The following is a 17,165-nucleotide window of genomic DNA, read 5'->3' as shown; positions in this document are numbered from 1 at the left end:
AACTCATGCCAACACGTTGGGTGCCATTTGTAGCTAGAGTTTTCCTATCTGGCCCACAGTCAGGACAAATCTCTGTCACCCGCCAGTCCCACAGCAGCTCAGACCTAACCAAGTAAACACACAGAGACTTATATTGCTTACAGACTGTATGGGCGTGGCAGGCTTCTTGCTAACTGTTCTTATATCTTAAATTAATCCATTTCTATAAATCTATACCTTGCCACGTGGCTCGTGGCTTACCGGCTTCTTCACATGCTGCTTGTCATGGTGGTGGCTGGCAGTCTCTCTCCTCTGCCTTTCACTTCCCAGAATTCTCCTCTCTCCTTGTTCCGCCTATACTTCCTGCCTGGCCACTGGCCAATCAGTGTTTTATTTATACAGAATGATATCCACAGCACATCCACATTGTTTTCTATATTATACACGTTAATTTACATCCCTACCAATAGTATACAAAGGCTCCATTTTTCCCTAATGGTTACTGACATGTATTTGGCCCCATTTCGATAATGGACATTCTGTTGGGCTGACCTTATCTCATTGTGGTTTTCCCTTAGATCTCCTTCATGATTAGTGGTTATGAGCATGCTATCATATATCTGTTGATTTTTTTATGCACCTCTTCCTGAGAATTAGGCTATTTTCTTATTACTGAAGTAACATCTTTACAGATTTGGGGTATTTACTTTTTTTTTTGGTTTTTCGAGACAGGGTTTCTCTGTGTAGCTTTGCGCCTTTCCTGGAACTCGCTTTGGAGACCAGGCTGGCCTCGAACTCACAGAGATCCGCCTGGCTCTGCCTCCCGAGTGCTGGGATTAAAGGCGTGCGCCACCACCGCCCGGCTGGTATTTACTTTTTATCAGATGTGTGGTTTGCAAATATTTTCTTTTAGCCTTGAGCTTGTCTCTTAACTGTAGTCATTGTTTTTGAACATCCATCACAGGACCAGTCTCTCTCTCTCTCTCTCTCTCTCTCTCTCTCTCTCTCTCTCTCTCTCTCCCTCTTTTTGCCTCCTGCTTGTAGATCAGATGTAATCTCTCAGCTACTGCTCGAGCATCGTGTCTACCAGCACCAGGTCTACTTGTCTGCTACCATGCTCCCCACCATGACAATCATGAACTCACCTCCTGAAACTGTACACAAGCTCCCAATGACATGCTTTATTTTATAAGTTGCCTTGATCATGGTGACTCCTAAGAATAGAACAGTAAGTATGGCACTATTTCAACATAAACTAACCCTTGTAACTTCTGTTCCCTTCAGTCCATGACTGCAAGAAAGTCATAGTGGTTAGAGCTTGAAGTAGCTGATCACATTCTATCCACAGTCAAGAAAGAGGCATCAATGGATCCCTGTACTTAACCTGCTTTCTCCTTTTTATGCAGTATGGGATTCCAGTTAGGGAACAGTGTCAACCAAAGTGGCCCAGTCTTCAACCTCAATTAACCTAATTAAAACAGTAGCCCACAGTCATGCTTCTGGGCGATTCCAAATCCCATCAAGTTGAAAATTAACCATCATAGGGAATTACTGTCAAAGGATACAAAATTCTAGTCAGGAGGAAGATTCAGCAACCTCTTATACAGAATGGCAGCCACAGTAACTACTAATGTTTCAAAATTGCTATAAGTATATAGTTCAACCATTTTCATAACAAACATGAAACTTATGGGAGGCAATAGGATTCCTTAGCCTTATTTAACAATTCTATATTACATATACATATATGAAAACTCTGGGCTAGGAGAAATGATTTGAGGTTAAGAGTATTTGACACACAATCATGAAAACACAAGTTGGAATCCTAGCATTCATGTAACAAGTTGTGTGCACCATAATATCTGCATCTGATCTGTGCACACAGATTGGAATTCACATACATGTGCATACACTTAGGATACAAACAGATGTAAATAAAATAAAAAATAAAATTATTAAAGAAGATACCACATTGTATTCTTCAAATATATATAATTATTATTTGCCAAGTAAAAGTAAAAGTCACAAAAGTAATTTTAAATACACCATGGAAAATACCATTCTTCCACTATTAATTGATAATAGATACATTGTGTGGGCAATGTGAAAAAGTGGTCAGCAGACTAAGCCTAAAACATCAATAACCATGGGTAGGAATATGGAAGTCACTGTCATACTCAATATATGAGCCTTCTTGTTGTGTAGATGGTCTTTCCTTCCACTTGAGTGACCCCCAAAGCCCTCGCTTCATACCCAAAAGCTATGTTACAGCAAGGTCATGTCATAAGCTTGTCTGCAGACTCTGTGAGGAGGGCTTTTAGACTTTTAGAATCCAAATCAGCGATAAAACTCAAACTCTTACTGTAAGGTCTGATCGGTCTTTATCTGTTTCTTTCCTACTCATGCCAAGACAAAACTAAGATTTCTGATGTCCCTGGGCAGCTTGTGTATTCAGGACCTCTACTATTTTAAAATGATGTTATTACTCTCCCAGTGGGCAGACACCCTATATTCATTCAGAGAGATCTGCTGGCTGAGCTGCTTTTTCCTCTCCTGTTTCTCCATTCAAATTCTCCTTGGGCTTTAATTGACGTTTTTCCTGGGGCTCATTGACAGCAACTGCAGCATTAACCTCCAAAATCACCAGAGCAGCCTCTCCTCTGGGTCAGAACTGTGCCAAGTGGATCACAAGGGCTTTTTCTCTTTTAAACTTTGCAAAAGTTACAGAGGTTTTTTTTTTTTTCTTTTACAGGTGAAGAAACCAAGATTTAGGAGTGGGGTTTGTGCAAGTTCATATGCTAGTAAATGACAGAACAAAAACTAAAATACATATCACACACCTATGGGACTTTACACATTCCTTCTAATATTTAAAAATATGTATTCAGCACCAAGGACTTTCCTATGCCTTAGGATTGTAGAAGATTAACTGTCAACAGAACTGTAAACTATACAGGCAAGCACAAGCAATATGCTTTCCTAGTCCCTGTTATTTTTCAACTTTAAAGCAGAACAAATTTTAAAACCCAAATATCCACGTAGAAAATCTTCTTATGTACTTGTTGATGCTTTATTACTTGTTTTAAAATCTCTGTATTAATGTTCTTATCCAACATACACACATACACAAAACAACACCAAAGAGAGAGAGAGAGAGAGAGAGAGAGAGAGAGAGAGAGAGAGAGAGAGAGAGAGAGAGAGGGAGAGAGAGAGAGAGAGAGACTCACAGCCTCACACGGTAGTCTCGGTGCACTTTTAATTGTCTTCTACTGCCCTCGTGTTATGTGCCAGTTAAACACTGACATCTTCAAAAGGGAGTAACATCAGTCATGAATGTGTACATCAAAGTTGAGACATGTTCTGTTTTGACACGATGACCTTGTGAATCGACCTTCTTTATTGTTTAAAATTTTTATTTGTGACAAGCATGAATTATTTTTTTCCTTTCCTTTTTCCTTTCCTTGTATTGTAGGAAAATAATCCAATGGCTTAGAAAATGCTATGCACATCTTCTATCACTGCTATACATTACTAAACCAAATGATGTCTTTCTTACTCAGAGGCTGTGAACACAACAGAGAATGTCCTAGAATAAAAAAAAAATGCCAAACATGAGACCAGGAATAGAAGAGATCATTAAAAATAAATAATAAAGGAAATACAGAAAATTAAAGCCTCTGGAAATAGTGTGCTGGGTATATCTTGTGAGTTATTCAGGTCCACATGTGAGAAACTTCCAACCTTCATGTCTCAGCATAGATGTTCTCCTAAGTGAGAGAAAGTTTGACTAGTATGCTGCATTTGTTTCATTTAAAAACACACGGAATTGTGGGCTTATGTCTTTTACAGACTAGAATCCTGAAGACAAAGACTCATTTATAATTTGCTCTATTGTGAAGAGGGAAAAGTACCTTTTCCAGGTTAGGATAGCCATAGAAAAGTCCAATAAAATGTGCAAGATAGCATGGCATGGTGACAAAGATAAGCCATCATCACCCCCCCCCCCAAAAAAAAACAATGATTCTGGCCAAGAGCAAAAAGTCAAGGGAGAATGTGAGCCATGTTGGAGAAAGAGCAGTCCATGTACGCTGAACCATCTAGCCATCCGGCCAACCAGATGCCCACATCAGAAACGGCTCCAGTTCAGCAGATACAGTCATGTTTATAGGTCACATTCAACCCTGACAAAGTGGTAAGTACATTGTTCGTTTAACTTCCCAAATTAATCTTACAAAGAAAATGGGAGAAAGGAGAGGACAAGAGGTAGAGAGGAAAAGGGAGAAGCAGAAAGGAAACCAGAATGAAATTGGAAGGATGAGAAGAAGCAAGAAACAGTGAAAACATTTTAGTGTATAGGTAAGAAAATATCTAGAGTTTCTTTATTTTTATAATCACATTATATTTAATTCATTTTTATTGTTCATGTGTGGGTCTGTGTGCAGAGGTTAGAGGACAACTTGTAAGAGTCAGTTCTCCACTTCATGTGGATTCCAGGGCATTCCATTCAGGTTATCATTCTTGATGGCAAGTGCCTTTACCTGCTGAGCCAATGCATCGGTTACAGAGTTTCTTTCCTACAACCTTGTTTGTTCGTTTGTTTCACTAGAGAAATGAGTATAGTATATTTATGTATATTTATATATCTGCATGTCATAAGATTAATTCTAGAAGAGATGTAATTCAAAGAACAGCTCCTGAGATATGCATACATTCAATCAACCATTTCTTCACTTAGCAATATTGGGTTGCTACTGCTCTCTATACTAAATATCATACTTGGAACATGGTAGATGTCTAATAAGGAACAACATAGTACTATTCCTATCTTCCATTATGGACTGCACAAAGACAAAGGGCGTACTTTGTAGTGGGTAGCCATTCCAGCTTTGATCTGGAAGTTCCAACCTCCCATTGAGGCTTCGGTAACTGTCACGCCCACAAGGCAGGGCCGAGAGAGGACCCTGAAGACCCGAGATCCGGATGCTCTAGCTCTCTTGGTTCCTGGACCTTGGATGCTGGAGGTAGACTGAGCAGAGTTCTCCAGAAACCACCACCGGACTGCGCTACACCTTTCCCAGACCCTGTTATCTATCCCTTCACTTGTGAATTACCCCACAAAATAAACCTCCCTTTTAACTACGTGGAGTTGCCTTAATAATTTCACCAATAATACTTACCTGTCACTTGGTAAGTTTAGTCATTGACTTGCTGTGGGATGGTCTGTATGTCAAATGTGTTGCTGATTGGTCAATAAATAAATCACTGATTGGTCAGTGGCCAGGCAGGAAGTATAGGCGGGACAAGGAGGAGAAAAAACTGGGAAGTGGAAGGCTGAGTCAGAGAGACACTGCCAGCCGCCATGATGACAAGCCGCATGTGAAGATGCCGGTAAGCCACGAGCCATGTGGCAAGGTATAGATTAATGGAAATGGATTAATTTAAGCTGTAGGAACGGTTAGCAAGAAGCCTGCCACGGCCATACAGTTTGTAACCAATATAAGTCTCTGTGTTTACTTGGTTGGGTCTGACGGCTATGGGACTGGCAGGTGAGAGAGATTTGTACTGACTGTGGGCCAGGAAGGAAAACTTTAGCTACATTGACTAGGCATACACAAACTAAGTGTCCTTCGTATTTGTTGTTCCATCTGTGTGGAATGTTCTTCCACCACACCACTCACTGTTTTACTTTCATGTTTTGGCTCACATATCAGATACCACCTTATCAAACATGTCTTCCTTGTCAGCTTCCTCCAATCCCTGGCTGTGCTTCCACTCTGCTTTGCTTTTTTTACATGCCTGTGTGCACATTCCTCATATAAACGCATTATGTGCTCATTTATAATTTGTCATTAGAGCTAGAAGTTAACCTCTATGAGAGCAGGGCCTTTGCAGCATTCCTCCATTCCTCATTCCTGCTTACAAGAGGACTCAGCACAGCAAAGGTAACCAACAATGTTTGGTAGATAAATAAATACAAGATCTGGAATAAACCAGGCCTGGCCTTAAATCTTAGCATAGTGACCATGGGAAAGGCATTAAATCATTGTAAGCCTTATTCCCCTTACCATTATAATGAGGGATATAACAAGAGCACTTACCTCCAAGGACTAAAAACAAGCTAAGGGCAACAGTAGCAAGAAACAAAATGCATGGTGCTTTTTCCTCTTGCTTTCAAATGTTCAGGATAAAAAGAGATTCATGTGGACTTGCCAGCATCTTTATGACCCTGAATTCCTGAGAGCTAGAGTCAAAGCCCTGTAATTTTTTCCTCCTTAGAAGTCATCACAGAGATGTCTATGTACTGCTGCTGTTGCATCCTGAGAGATTCTAAGGGCCCAATAGAAATGGAGGTCACTGTCTTGAGTCAGGGCATAGGTTTTCTAAGCATTTCTGGGCATCTGTACTCAGGAAATGCAGACTTCCTGGCAAATGGGTGGCATATAGGAAGCAGAGGAAGTGGTGCAAAATGGCTCTGAAGCATCCAATATGAGATGAGCCTCTGAGGGTGATGTCATCATAAGGTGTTATGAGAGAGGCCTGCATTCCTTTAGTTCATAGCTTCCTGATAAGTTTTAGGGGCTGATTCTTGAAGACTACATCAGAGATCCTCATCACAGATGAGTACTACCTCAAATCTAGACATTTGCAATGGGAAATGGGTCCAATTGACATCACCAGGAAGAAGTGTAACTGATTCCAGTCGCTCTGTCCTATCCAACACTTGATGCTCCACTTGAGAGTGGAAGAGAGGTGAGGATGAATTTGTTCAGTTGTTGTAAAATGGTGGGAACCTATCACAATCAGAAGCTCAGTACAAATTGGACCTTCTAACCCCTTCCAAGGTTTCAACCTAGACACTACTCATAGACTGACTGAAAGAGGAAATACATAAAGTCTCACTGTAGGAAGCAGTAGCACCAAGTGTCGCTGATTGTGGAAAGTGGGGAGTAATATAGACACATATCAGACTTCGTCCAAAAAAAAATGAAGTGTTAACAGTCTCTAAAACGTTACAGAGAAGTGTCATTTTTTTGAAGTTCATTGAAGAATAACTCAAAATCACCAAGTGGATCAAATGAAAATCCTTCTGCTCATTCTAAATTGAACACATACTTAAACAATAAGAACATGGCATGTCCTGTTGCTCATCAGATGGGTTATGTTTAAAAACTCATTCACAGCACCCTTGATTGCCAAGAGTCTAAAAACCAACACAGAGGTCTGCTGATTTAAGGACTCTTTTTGGCTGCATGCATTTCAGGACATAAGCTGACAATGTTTAAGAATTTAAAATGCATGTTTCTCTGGCTCAGGGATATACGTTCAGCAACTACCCTTTTGTTGTTACTATTGCCTAAAATGAGTGCTTGTGGACTGAACAGAATAAAGATGTGTGCACATCAGAGTTGTCTGAAGTAGGCAAATGTCCATCTTTTACTGAGATAGTGATTATTAGATTATAGTCCATTGTGTAATGTGTTTCCGTGTAGTGATAACCCATAAGTCACTGAAGACCAGTGTGCCAATACTGAGATTTCTAAACTTGCCTTTCTGTTCACCAATACTAATTGTGGCCCAAAGGTTTACAAAAAGAATATTCATGTGAGTGTATGTCTATGAATATACATACAAATTTATTCCCCTACCCTGACACACACATGATTCCCATTCCCTGCTTTCACAGAATTCACAGAGGTTAAGTTGAGAGCAGGTAACTACAGGAATGGCATTTAAAATTTCAACCTGTGATAATAACATAAAAAAAAACATGTGTACATAGCAGGATAAAAGCAAGAAAACTAAGAAACTATTTTTGATTCTGAGTTGAAGAAAGATTTCCCTAAAAATCAGGTGATTAACCTGCCTTTTAATTCTCCCATGATGACTGCCACTTCTGAGCAATCAGAATGATGGCCATTAAGTGGATTTGCCTTGTGAATGTGTGAATACTTACAACCATGGCTCTGTTGTATTTCTATTTTTCTTAATAAAGTCCTTGTCATTGCAATAGAAGTAATTTGTGCTTCCAGTGCAACCAGATCAACACTCCATGGCTTGGATACCAATGACCTTCAGGGCTAGGCTCTGGATTCCCTTGCCAGGACATTTAAGCAGCCCCATCTCATCCAGTCACCAGTATGCATATCCTTCAATGTGAACGAAAGACTGTCATGGTAAAGGATAGGAAATATATGAGAGATTTCCAGGCTTCACCCAAGATAGAATTAATGGGCTCAATAATGAAATAAAGTTGTGAGATTCACTTTACTTCACTTCCATTTATAATGAATGAACTAGCTTGAGGTTCATTTCACAGAGTTTGGGGGCAGTCCTTTTCATACTCCACTAAAGGACCAAGGCCTGTTTTCCCCAATGAAGGAGATTAGTCCTTGAGAAAGTTGTTACAAGGTTACTTAGCCATGCATAATGACTCTGAGACTAATAATTGTCCCTTGTCCTCTGTTCCTACTGGCACGGATCACCACTAGGACAGAAATATTCAATTCAACGACTGATGTTTCAATGTCAGAAGTAAAAGAGAGGGAAACAATGATGGCAAAACTTGTTACTGTAGATCTCCATACACGATGTGTGCTCACAGGTCATCACACATGCTTAACTATGCATACATGTATGTTTGCCACGTGAAGCACTAAATGGCATGTTCTTTCCTGCCAAAATCATGAAATATGGCATTCAACTTCAGGCAGTTATTAGCAGACTTGGGCTCATGCATATGGACTCAAAGACCCCATATTCACACCCTTCCCTAAGACAATATACCTGCATACCTGCACAAGGATAATACTTATATGTCATTGCTCATTCATGCATTAAATCTTGAATATTTCAAGCTCTGAGCTATGTTTCAGATAGAGAACAAGGAGTAAATGAAACATAACTTTTCACAAAGCTTTTAGTACAATGGTCTGGCCAGCATTTTCTCTCTGATGATACTTATTTTATAGATAGATAGATAGATATAGATGATGATTATAGAATATAGATTTTTCCTTTTTGTTTTTTGCTGTTCTGGGTGCATATAAAGTAAACACACCTACACACACACACACACACACACACACACACACACACACACACACACACTCATACACACAGATATTAAAACAGTGAAATTTTTGCATCTTGGATGGAGGTCTGTCAATTTGTCTACAGCTGAACATGGAGGGAAATAACAAAAGCTATGTCTAGTGAACAGGTTCATGGTTTCCCAGTAACACTTTGTATGACAGATTTTAATTATGCTTGTTCATTTCAGCTCAGTTTGCCAAGGCAGGAGGGGGTGTGCAGGCAGTACCAGCCTAGTCACATATGTAAATTACAAACGTGTATTTCGTTACATAATTGATACCTCTATCTGTCCTAGAATGAAGCTTACCAGCACTCATTTCCTTCAAAAATGGAATGAATTATATTATAATCTAAGGACAGCTAACATGACATCAAGATGAAACTCAGATTAACAAACACAGAGAAGCATTGGCCACCTGCATGGAGATGAGCCAAATTGGCAAGCAAAGCACTTTTCCTGTGTCAAATATCTCACTGCCCTGGCGACAAAATTTCTGAGTTCATTAAAATAAAAATAAATTCCTTCTTTAGAGTATAAAAATATACTACCTTGAAATATGGGATACAACCCAGAATATATGACCTGGAATGCTAACCTTGGGATTTCCCACAGTACAATGAAAAAACAGAGGTATTTCAGACAAGGGATGTGAAGAGATAACACAGAATGGAATTTCTGGAGCAACTGACCAGCCTGCAGCCTGGTTTTGATAAATGTGCTTTCTACTTGGCTACTCTGAACTCTGTGCCTTCCTTCTGTCTTCCCTTCTGCTTCTGTTACCTGGAGCCAAGGTTCCTGACTTTCTGGAGAAAGGGAGTGGGGGAGGGGAGGAGTGGGAAGTAGTAAGCAACAGAGAGTCTGAGAGGGCCAGAGAGATTATAGTATCAATAAAATTTCTTTTTTTTCCCCCACTGTGGCAGGTCAGATGTTATGCTTCAATCTTTTATTTCAATTGGTAGGCATTATTCTTTCCAGTTTTGTTTTGACAGGGTATCTTCTCAAATCAATACCTTTACTGAATACCTTTATTTGAATGTCTTTCTCACTTTTGGGTAGTTTCTGTAAATGCTGCCTTTGCAAAAATAAAGAAAAGATAAGGTAAAACAGATAAACAAATTGGAAGCGATATATACCATGCCTTGTGAAAGTGGAGCCCAGGGTGACATTTTGCCATCATGAACCCTGTGCCCCATTAGCACAGGAATAACGTTGTGTAAGAATGTGTGCAGATGGCAATAAGCAATGACCTTGCTGTTTCTAGGACACAGGGTTTTGTGGACTAGAGAATCACAAACAGGAAAAGAGCATTATCCCCCCCAAACTCGAAAGTTCTGTGTAGTATTTCTTGTATTAGTTTTCTGCTCTGAGATTTTGCTACTAAAGAACATTATCGCACAGCCCAGCACCACTGGTATCACTGAGGTTGCAGAATCATAGGCTCCTGCTGAACCAGGGTTCAGATCTTAATAAGATCCCTAGATGAGCCATACATGAATGCAAACTTTGAGCGGTAATGCTTCAACATTTCTAAGCAATCTAGTACGTGAGGTGCAATAGATAACTAGCAACCCTGACAATCTTTTTCCTGCACACTCATTCCTTCACATGTACTTGGTAAACTCCTAATGTACATAGAGTAGTGTGTGCTGAAGACAGAAGAGTGAACAGACAGATTGCCTGCTCTGACAGTACTTACAGAATGATGGGCAGGAAAATTGATTCCACAATTCTATATGTGAAATATAAAATTTCAAGATGAAGGAAAATACTTAGATAATATCAAACATGCTGGTTAAAGTTGGGAGCTTAAGGCCAGCTTCCCAAATAAATAGATGTTTCACCCATGAGCTAAGCCATCCACAATGATTAACTGTGCTCAGTTGTTCAGAGTAGGAGGGAGAGAGGAAGGTATCCAGGGGACAGCAAAAACCATGTATCAGTTTCTGTGGCAAAACATACAACCTGGTAAGTTCTGTTTCAGCATTCAAATGCCTGCAGTCAGAACTTATGAAAGGTACAAGGTGAGACCAGGCTGAGGCAATGGGCAGGTACCAAGCTATGTTGAGCTCCATGAGGAAGGAAGGACTTCTCTCACTATCATCAGATGAGTCCATGAGATCTTTGGAGCAGTTGGCTGCCTGTCTTTCCTCAGGAAAAGAGTTCCCTCTGTGCTTCGATGTTGGACAGGAAAGTCTCTGTGCACAGTGATTCATATGTATTGGCTTTTCTATCCTCACCTGAATGGGCTTTGCAAATAGACATCACTGTTTTCAGTGGACCCTCCACATATCCTATGGATATTATTACCTAAATTTCTCTTTTATTTTTCTCATCTATAATGGGACTGACAGTCTAAAAATCTGTCAGGAGGAATAATAGTGTAAATTATATAAAATACTTGGCACAAGTGTCACAAAGTAATTTTTCAATCAAGCTACCTTAGAACCATTAGTATGAATTTTCTTAATTTTCAGGAAAACAATAAAATAAAATAAATAATAAAATAAAAAAATAAAATTAGATAATGAATGAATGAATAAAAGGTTAAAATGGCATTTAAAGGTGATACAAACAATGAGTGGTATTTTGAGATATTTTTATACATGGGTTTGAATTCTGTATTTTCACATTACTTTCGTGGATAGCATGTATCTAACACCACAATCCTCACTAACCGAATGAAGCTCTTCACTGTAGCCTAACGGGGGCTGACATGACCTAGCAGAGGGTGGCAATCTAGTCTAATGACTTCGCCTTCCCGCTGCTTGTGATGAGGCTCACAAGGGAATAATTCATTTTTCCTTCCTTTCAGAGTGTTTTGTGAGAATCCCTAAACACAACAGTGAGGTATTACCTGGATGGTATCTGACAAAATGAGGGAACTGAGAAAAATAAAACAAAACAGCAATGGGAACAACAAAGCATTTTAGAAACAAGCAACCCAGGGCTGGGAAGAGAGGTCAGTTGACAAAGTGCTTACCTTGCAAGCTTGAGGACATGATTTTGATTCCCAGAACTCACATTTTGACAAATGCTGGGCATGGGTAGTCTCAGACTTGCAGTCCTAGTGCTGGGAGGTAGTGAAGCGTAGATCCCTGGACTTTGCTCGCCATCTGGTTGAGCCTCCTTGAGCACTTCCAGGACAGTGAGAAGTCTTGTCTCATAAAAAATTGTTTGTGTGTGTGGGTGCGAGTGTGTGTAAAGATGGCTCAGTGGTATAGATCATTGTTTGCTCTTGTGAAAGACCTAGTTTTGATTCCAGGAACCCACACTGTAGCTGTCTTAGCTTGCCTAGCTTGTGTCAAGTTGACATGAAGCTAGCTAGTACAAGAGCTGACAACCATTCTTAATTCCAGGGGATCCAGTGCTTCCTTCTGACCTCCATATGCACCAGGCACACACATGGCACACATACATTCATGAAAGCAAAACACTCTCACACAGAAAATAAGACAAATCTTTTTGGAAATCAAATTGAAAAGGTGAATAGCAATGAGTAACTCTGAAGTTGTCCTCTGTGTCCACATGCAGGTCACTCTGTCCCAGAGGAATCCAGAATATTAGAATTTTCTATCAGGGCATAACTTACATAAATTCATGTGTTTATGAAAATTATTAAGCAAATAGATTGCTGGACATAGGAAACGTCTACATCCCCAAATGGCCTGGATGATCACTACTGTGGCTGTAGACTAGGTTAAGGACCAAATGACAGAACTAATACCACTATGAACATGAACACAGTTGATTTACTTACGTCCATCTATGGTCCTGGCCTCGAGATGCACAAGGTCTGGTTCTTTGTTTGACCCCATCACAGACCTAAAAAATGGAGAAACATAAAAAAGAACACTTGACATTAATAACTTCACATATATCTCACTAAAGCTCATAGACTGCTAATGCCCACAGGTTTCTAAGAAGACCATAATTCTGGGAACATAACCACTCTATTTATGTACAGAGCTTGACAGCAAAATTTCTACTCAAAATAAAAACAACAATGCATCCTTTATTTGAATAAGGCCAGGCTGAACTCTGGCAAGGATATCGTGTGTCCTTTAGCTCAGGCTTCAAAATATGTCCTACACATGGAATTCATGCACCCATACCATCACATCGTCAATTGCACGTCAGATGGGCAGGAAGATGTCAGGCATACTGCTTCAGATAATTGACTTGCACAGGGATTCACAGAGCAAACTGATCTAAATAAAGTTTGTCACTTTAAGTTTACAGAAGTCTATGAACCTTTGTTTACAACGTTATGTGACCCAACCAGTTCAAAAACACCTGCAGCAGAATAACCATTCTCAGCAGTGTTGGACCAATGTAACTAAAAAGAAATGTAGATACACTTCACATTCTAATATGTCCTAAATCCATATATTGATGTAAAAAGAAAACCTATTTTATACTCCTCAGAGACCATACTGAATAGAAAGGATTATTCTGTTATATAAATAAGACAGGCAATCACACTTTATCCCCAGAATTTTTATAGAACAGGATCACTTAAGCATAAGCATATTTGTGCTTCATTTTAAGCAGGATTCACAGAAATTTAATTGGTTCAATTTCTATAAAGAAAAGAGTCATATGCTGTAATGCAGTATGCCCCCAGCCATTCAACCCAGCATCCTTGAAGATGCGGAGTTCAAAAGTGCACATCACTTCAGGACGTCACATGGAGCCTCAGACTGCAAACGACAGGCCTAATCTCACTTTCACCGCCTCATCATCAGACACACTAAAAGATTTTGCCAGTCCTGAAGTGCCACATCCATTACACACTCCTCTGTGAGCCTCTCGATGGCTCTCCTTGCAGTTTAGAATGCTCTGCTCCAGCTTCCTTGTAGTCTCCCAGACTCCGTTCAAAGACACGGTGGAAAGGCCACTTCTGCTAAATATACCCTGCTTACAGCAAAGATAGCATTTCCTACAAACAAATATTCATTTTTATGTAAATACCCTAAATTATCACTCATATTTTTCTCAAAAATAATTCTTTGTGTGTTTTCCCAAATGTGAGAATAGCCTGTTACCTCAACGATCACATTCATGCACCAAACACAGGGAAGCAAGCACAAACACATGCATGTCCCCCCCGCCACACCATGTCCCCCCGCCACACCACACACACACACACACACACACACACACACACACACACACACACACACACACACACAGGTGAACACAACAAATAAAGCTACTGGAGGAATTTTGTCTTAAACCGTTTACTTTTCCTGTAATAGTAAAATTGTAAATTGTGGAATGCAAACAAAGCGGGAGAAGAAACAAGAAAAAAATGATTAGTAGAGGGGGGGAAGGGAGAATAAAGAAGTACAAAGACCTGCAGATTCTTTGAAAGAAGTAAATTAATCGATGTCTTAAGGGCATTCTCAGAACTCTCTTTTTTATCTGAATTCATTTTCCCAACTCGGAGAGTCTGAGGCCTCACCAGCTTAGCTGTTCTTCACTTTTACAAAAGCAGGCTCCTTATGGACCTATTATCATCACTGTCAGTAAGATTTCTCTGATTGATACATGGCCTGAAATTCAAAATCTATGCTCTAAACATTAAATCCTGCTTTCTTCTACCAGGAAGCAGACATTTCCTAATAAGGCTTTTATCATTTCACTCAAAGAAACCTGTAACATGAATTTGAACATTTTACATCACTAGAAATAGCTTGAACAAATGCAGAAGGTGACCCCTCCACCGTCATTTTAGTTAAATATTTCAAGAACTATTGGTCCATAAGCATGGTTCTCCATCTCTCAACACTGAGACGGTGTACAAATCCACAGGTCTCTTCTTCAGACAAGATCTCAAGCCACAAGCACTAAAAATGAACAAGAGGGGCTGAGAAAATGACTCAATAGCTAAGATACTTTGCTTTGAAGCAGGAGGAACTGAGTTTGAGTTCCAATCACTCCTATAATAAGTTAAGTTCAGCTTTATATGCATGTAACATGCACAGCACTGGGAGGGAGAAAATAAGACCCAAAGAGCCCTGTGGCAAGGCTAACCTAGGCTAAATGGCCAGGCTTCTGGGTTAGTAAGAGACCCTGCCTCAAGGCAATATGACTGAGAATGACAGAGAAATATACAAGATGTCCTATTCTAGCACCTGCATGCACATTCATGGTTATGAGCATGACGTACTCATATGCCTGTACCACACTCACAGATACCTCAACCACACTCACAGATACCTCATGTGTGATTGTGCATGTTTGTGCATGCAGTAACAGTAAAGACATGGAAAGTACTGGTAGAGTAGTCAGTATTTTCTATTATTTCAAATATATGATGTTTCTCCATTTTGAAACTCCAAAAGAATTCTTCAATAAATGATGAAAAACACTGGTCCAGGATTGTTCAGTTGAAGGTTTTATTTACCTTGTCTGCAAGTCTAATGTGAAACTTTTTTCCTTTTTGAATTAAATTCTTCAGACCTATATCCATGCTGGTATATCTGCCTGGAATCCCTCAACCTCACCCTTCTGTCTTCACTTCATTTCTGGGACTCAGCTACAGATGACTGAATTTAAACATACCTTTCCTAGTTCAAGTGTCATTTAAGAAAGTCAGTTAGCCTTTCAAGACTTCTAGAACCATGCATATACTTCAGAAATTTTTAATGCAAAAGTAAGATTTCTGTGAATACACACACTCACAGGAAAAATTCCTGGCACAATTGGCTAGTAGCACAGGCCTATCATCATAGTCTTTTGAGAGCCTAAGGCCAAAATGATCCAGGCTAGCCTGGCCAATGTTGTGAGTGATAAGGAAGGTTAGCTAATAGCCAACTGAGCCCAACTCTGGTAGATATTGAGGTCATAGGTTTAATTCTGAGAACTCTACCCAAAATATACTCTTGTTATAGAGCAAGGGCTCAGTAAATGTTGCTGATTTTGTTCTTTTCTATCATCTCATTTTATTTGAAGAGATGAGTAGTGAAGTTAATAATCACCCATGAAATTAAAATCAATATTGGCATGATATATTCTTTGGGTTATCATGGTTGCCTACTAACAGAAATGATGTATAAAAATTATTTGTTTTCACATGTCAATAGTCAAAAAATAATAAAGTCAATCTATAATAGTCCATGTACCAGACAACAGCTATATGAAAAGTGAAATTCACTTATTTACTCACTCAGGATTCCAAGTTAATGATGAATAACTTTTGGGGTGCCACTGGGACACCTAGGAAAAGTGTTGTGTTTTTTTTTTTCCCTGTAGATAGAACCTCAGGAAGCAGCAGGCCCAGGCTGACTGTGAATGAAACTGAATCAAATCTCCAGGAATATTCAGGTAGCTGATTGGTAAATAGTGGTAGTGGAAGCAAATTCCATTTAAATAAAAGTAGCAGATACAGCCCTAGTCTATGAGATCAAAAAGAGAGTTATCCACTTGGGCCATTTGTTAGTGAGTCAAGAGATTTGGGGTTTTCTAAGTAGAATAATAAAAATAAGATGAAATGTTGTTAGATATTATCATTAAGCACCATTGTGCAATGGTAAGGCTTTGCATTTGACTCTTAGAGCCATTAGATGGCATGGATGGAAGTTGAGGAAATGTGGCTGGGAGGTACAGCACTTGGCTAGCATGCATTTATCTCTGGGTGTAATCCTCAGCATTGAGAAAAAAATGGAATAAATAAAGTATATAATCACTCACATGAAAGAATGGTATCCCTGCCTGTGTGTGGACCTTGAGGGAAACTGAAATTAAAGCTTACTGGCCATTCTAGAGCTCTTCCACTGATAAAAGCACAATCAAGCCTACAGTAGCACAGCACCTCTGTGCTTCTGGTATCTCAAGTTGGTATTCCTGTTGAGAGCTATTTTAGAACAAAACTCTAAGGATCACCAGAACCAAGGATATGAAGAAAACTAAATCCAACCTGACACAGTACACCACGAATCCTGGCAGTGCGATGTCAGCCCTGTGAAATACAATCAGTCCAATGCAGCCTTTGTAGACATTTTCTACAGAGGAACTCAGAAATGTCACTAGTTTATCATTCTCCTGGCATTTTGTCTGAGTTTATCCCACTTTAATATAGTGCTCAATA

General features: G+C 39.6%; 1 protein-coding gene across 6 annotated transcripts in view; it reads right to left on the bottom strand.

Annotated features, from left to right (window-relative positions):
- The window catches only part of Sorcs1 (sortilin related VPS10 domain containing receptor 1), a 555,377-nt gene that overhangs the window by 144,251 nt on the left and 393,961 nt on the right, over window positions 1-17,165 (bottom strand). For all 6 annotated transcript variants that reach the window (XM_052714730.1, XM_052714729.1, XM_052714725.1 and 3 more), the window contains exon 6: window positions 12,831-12,895. In XM_052714730.1, the coding sequence (XP_052570690.1) occupies window positions 12,831-12,895 (65 nt within the window). The remainder of the gene's footprint in view (window positions 1-12,830; window positions 12,896-17,165) is intronic.

This window comes from Peromyscus californicus, unplaced genomic scaffold, assembly GCF_007827085.1.
Source record: "Peromyscus californicus insignis strain IS unplaced genomic scaffold, ASM782708v3 Scaffold_4__1_contigs__length_199733344, whole genome shotgun sequence".
NCBI classification, from domain to species: domain Eukaryota; kingdom Metazoa; phylum Chordata; class Mammalia; order Rodentia; family Cricetidae; genus Peromyscus; species Peromyscus californicus.
The sequence above is the reverse complement of the archived record's forward strand: the minus strand, read 5'-3'. Positions and strand labels throughout refer to the sequence as shown.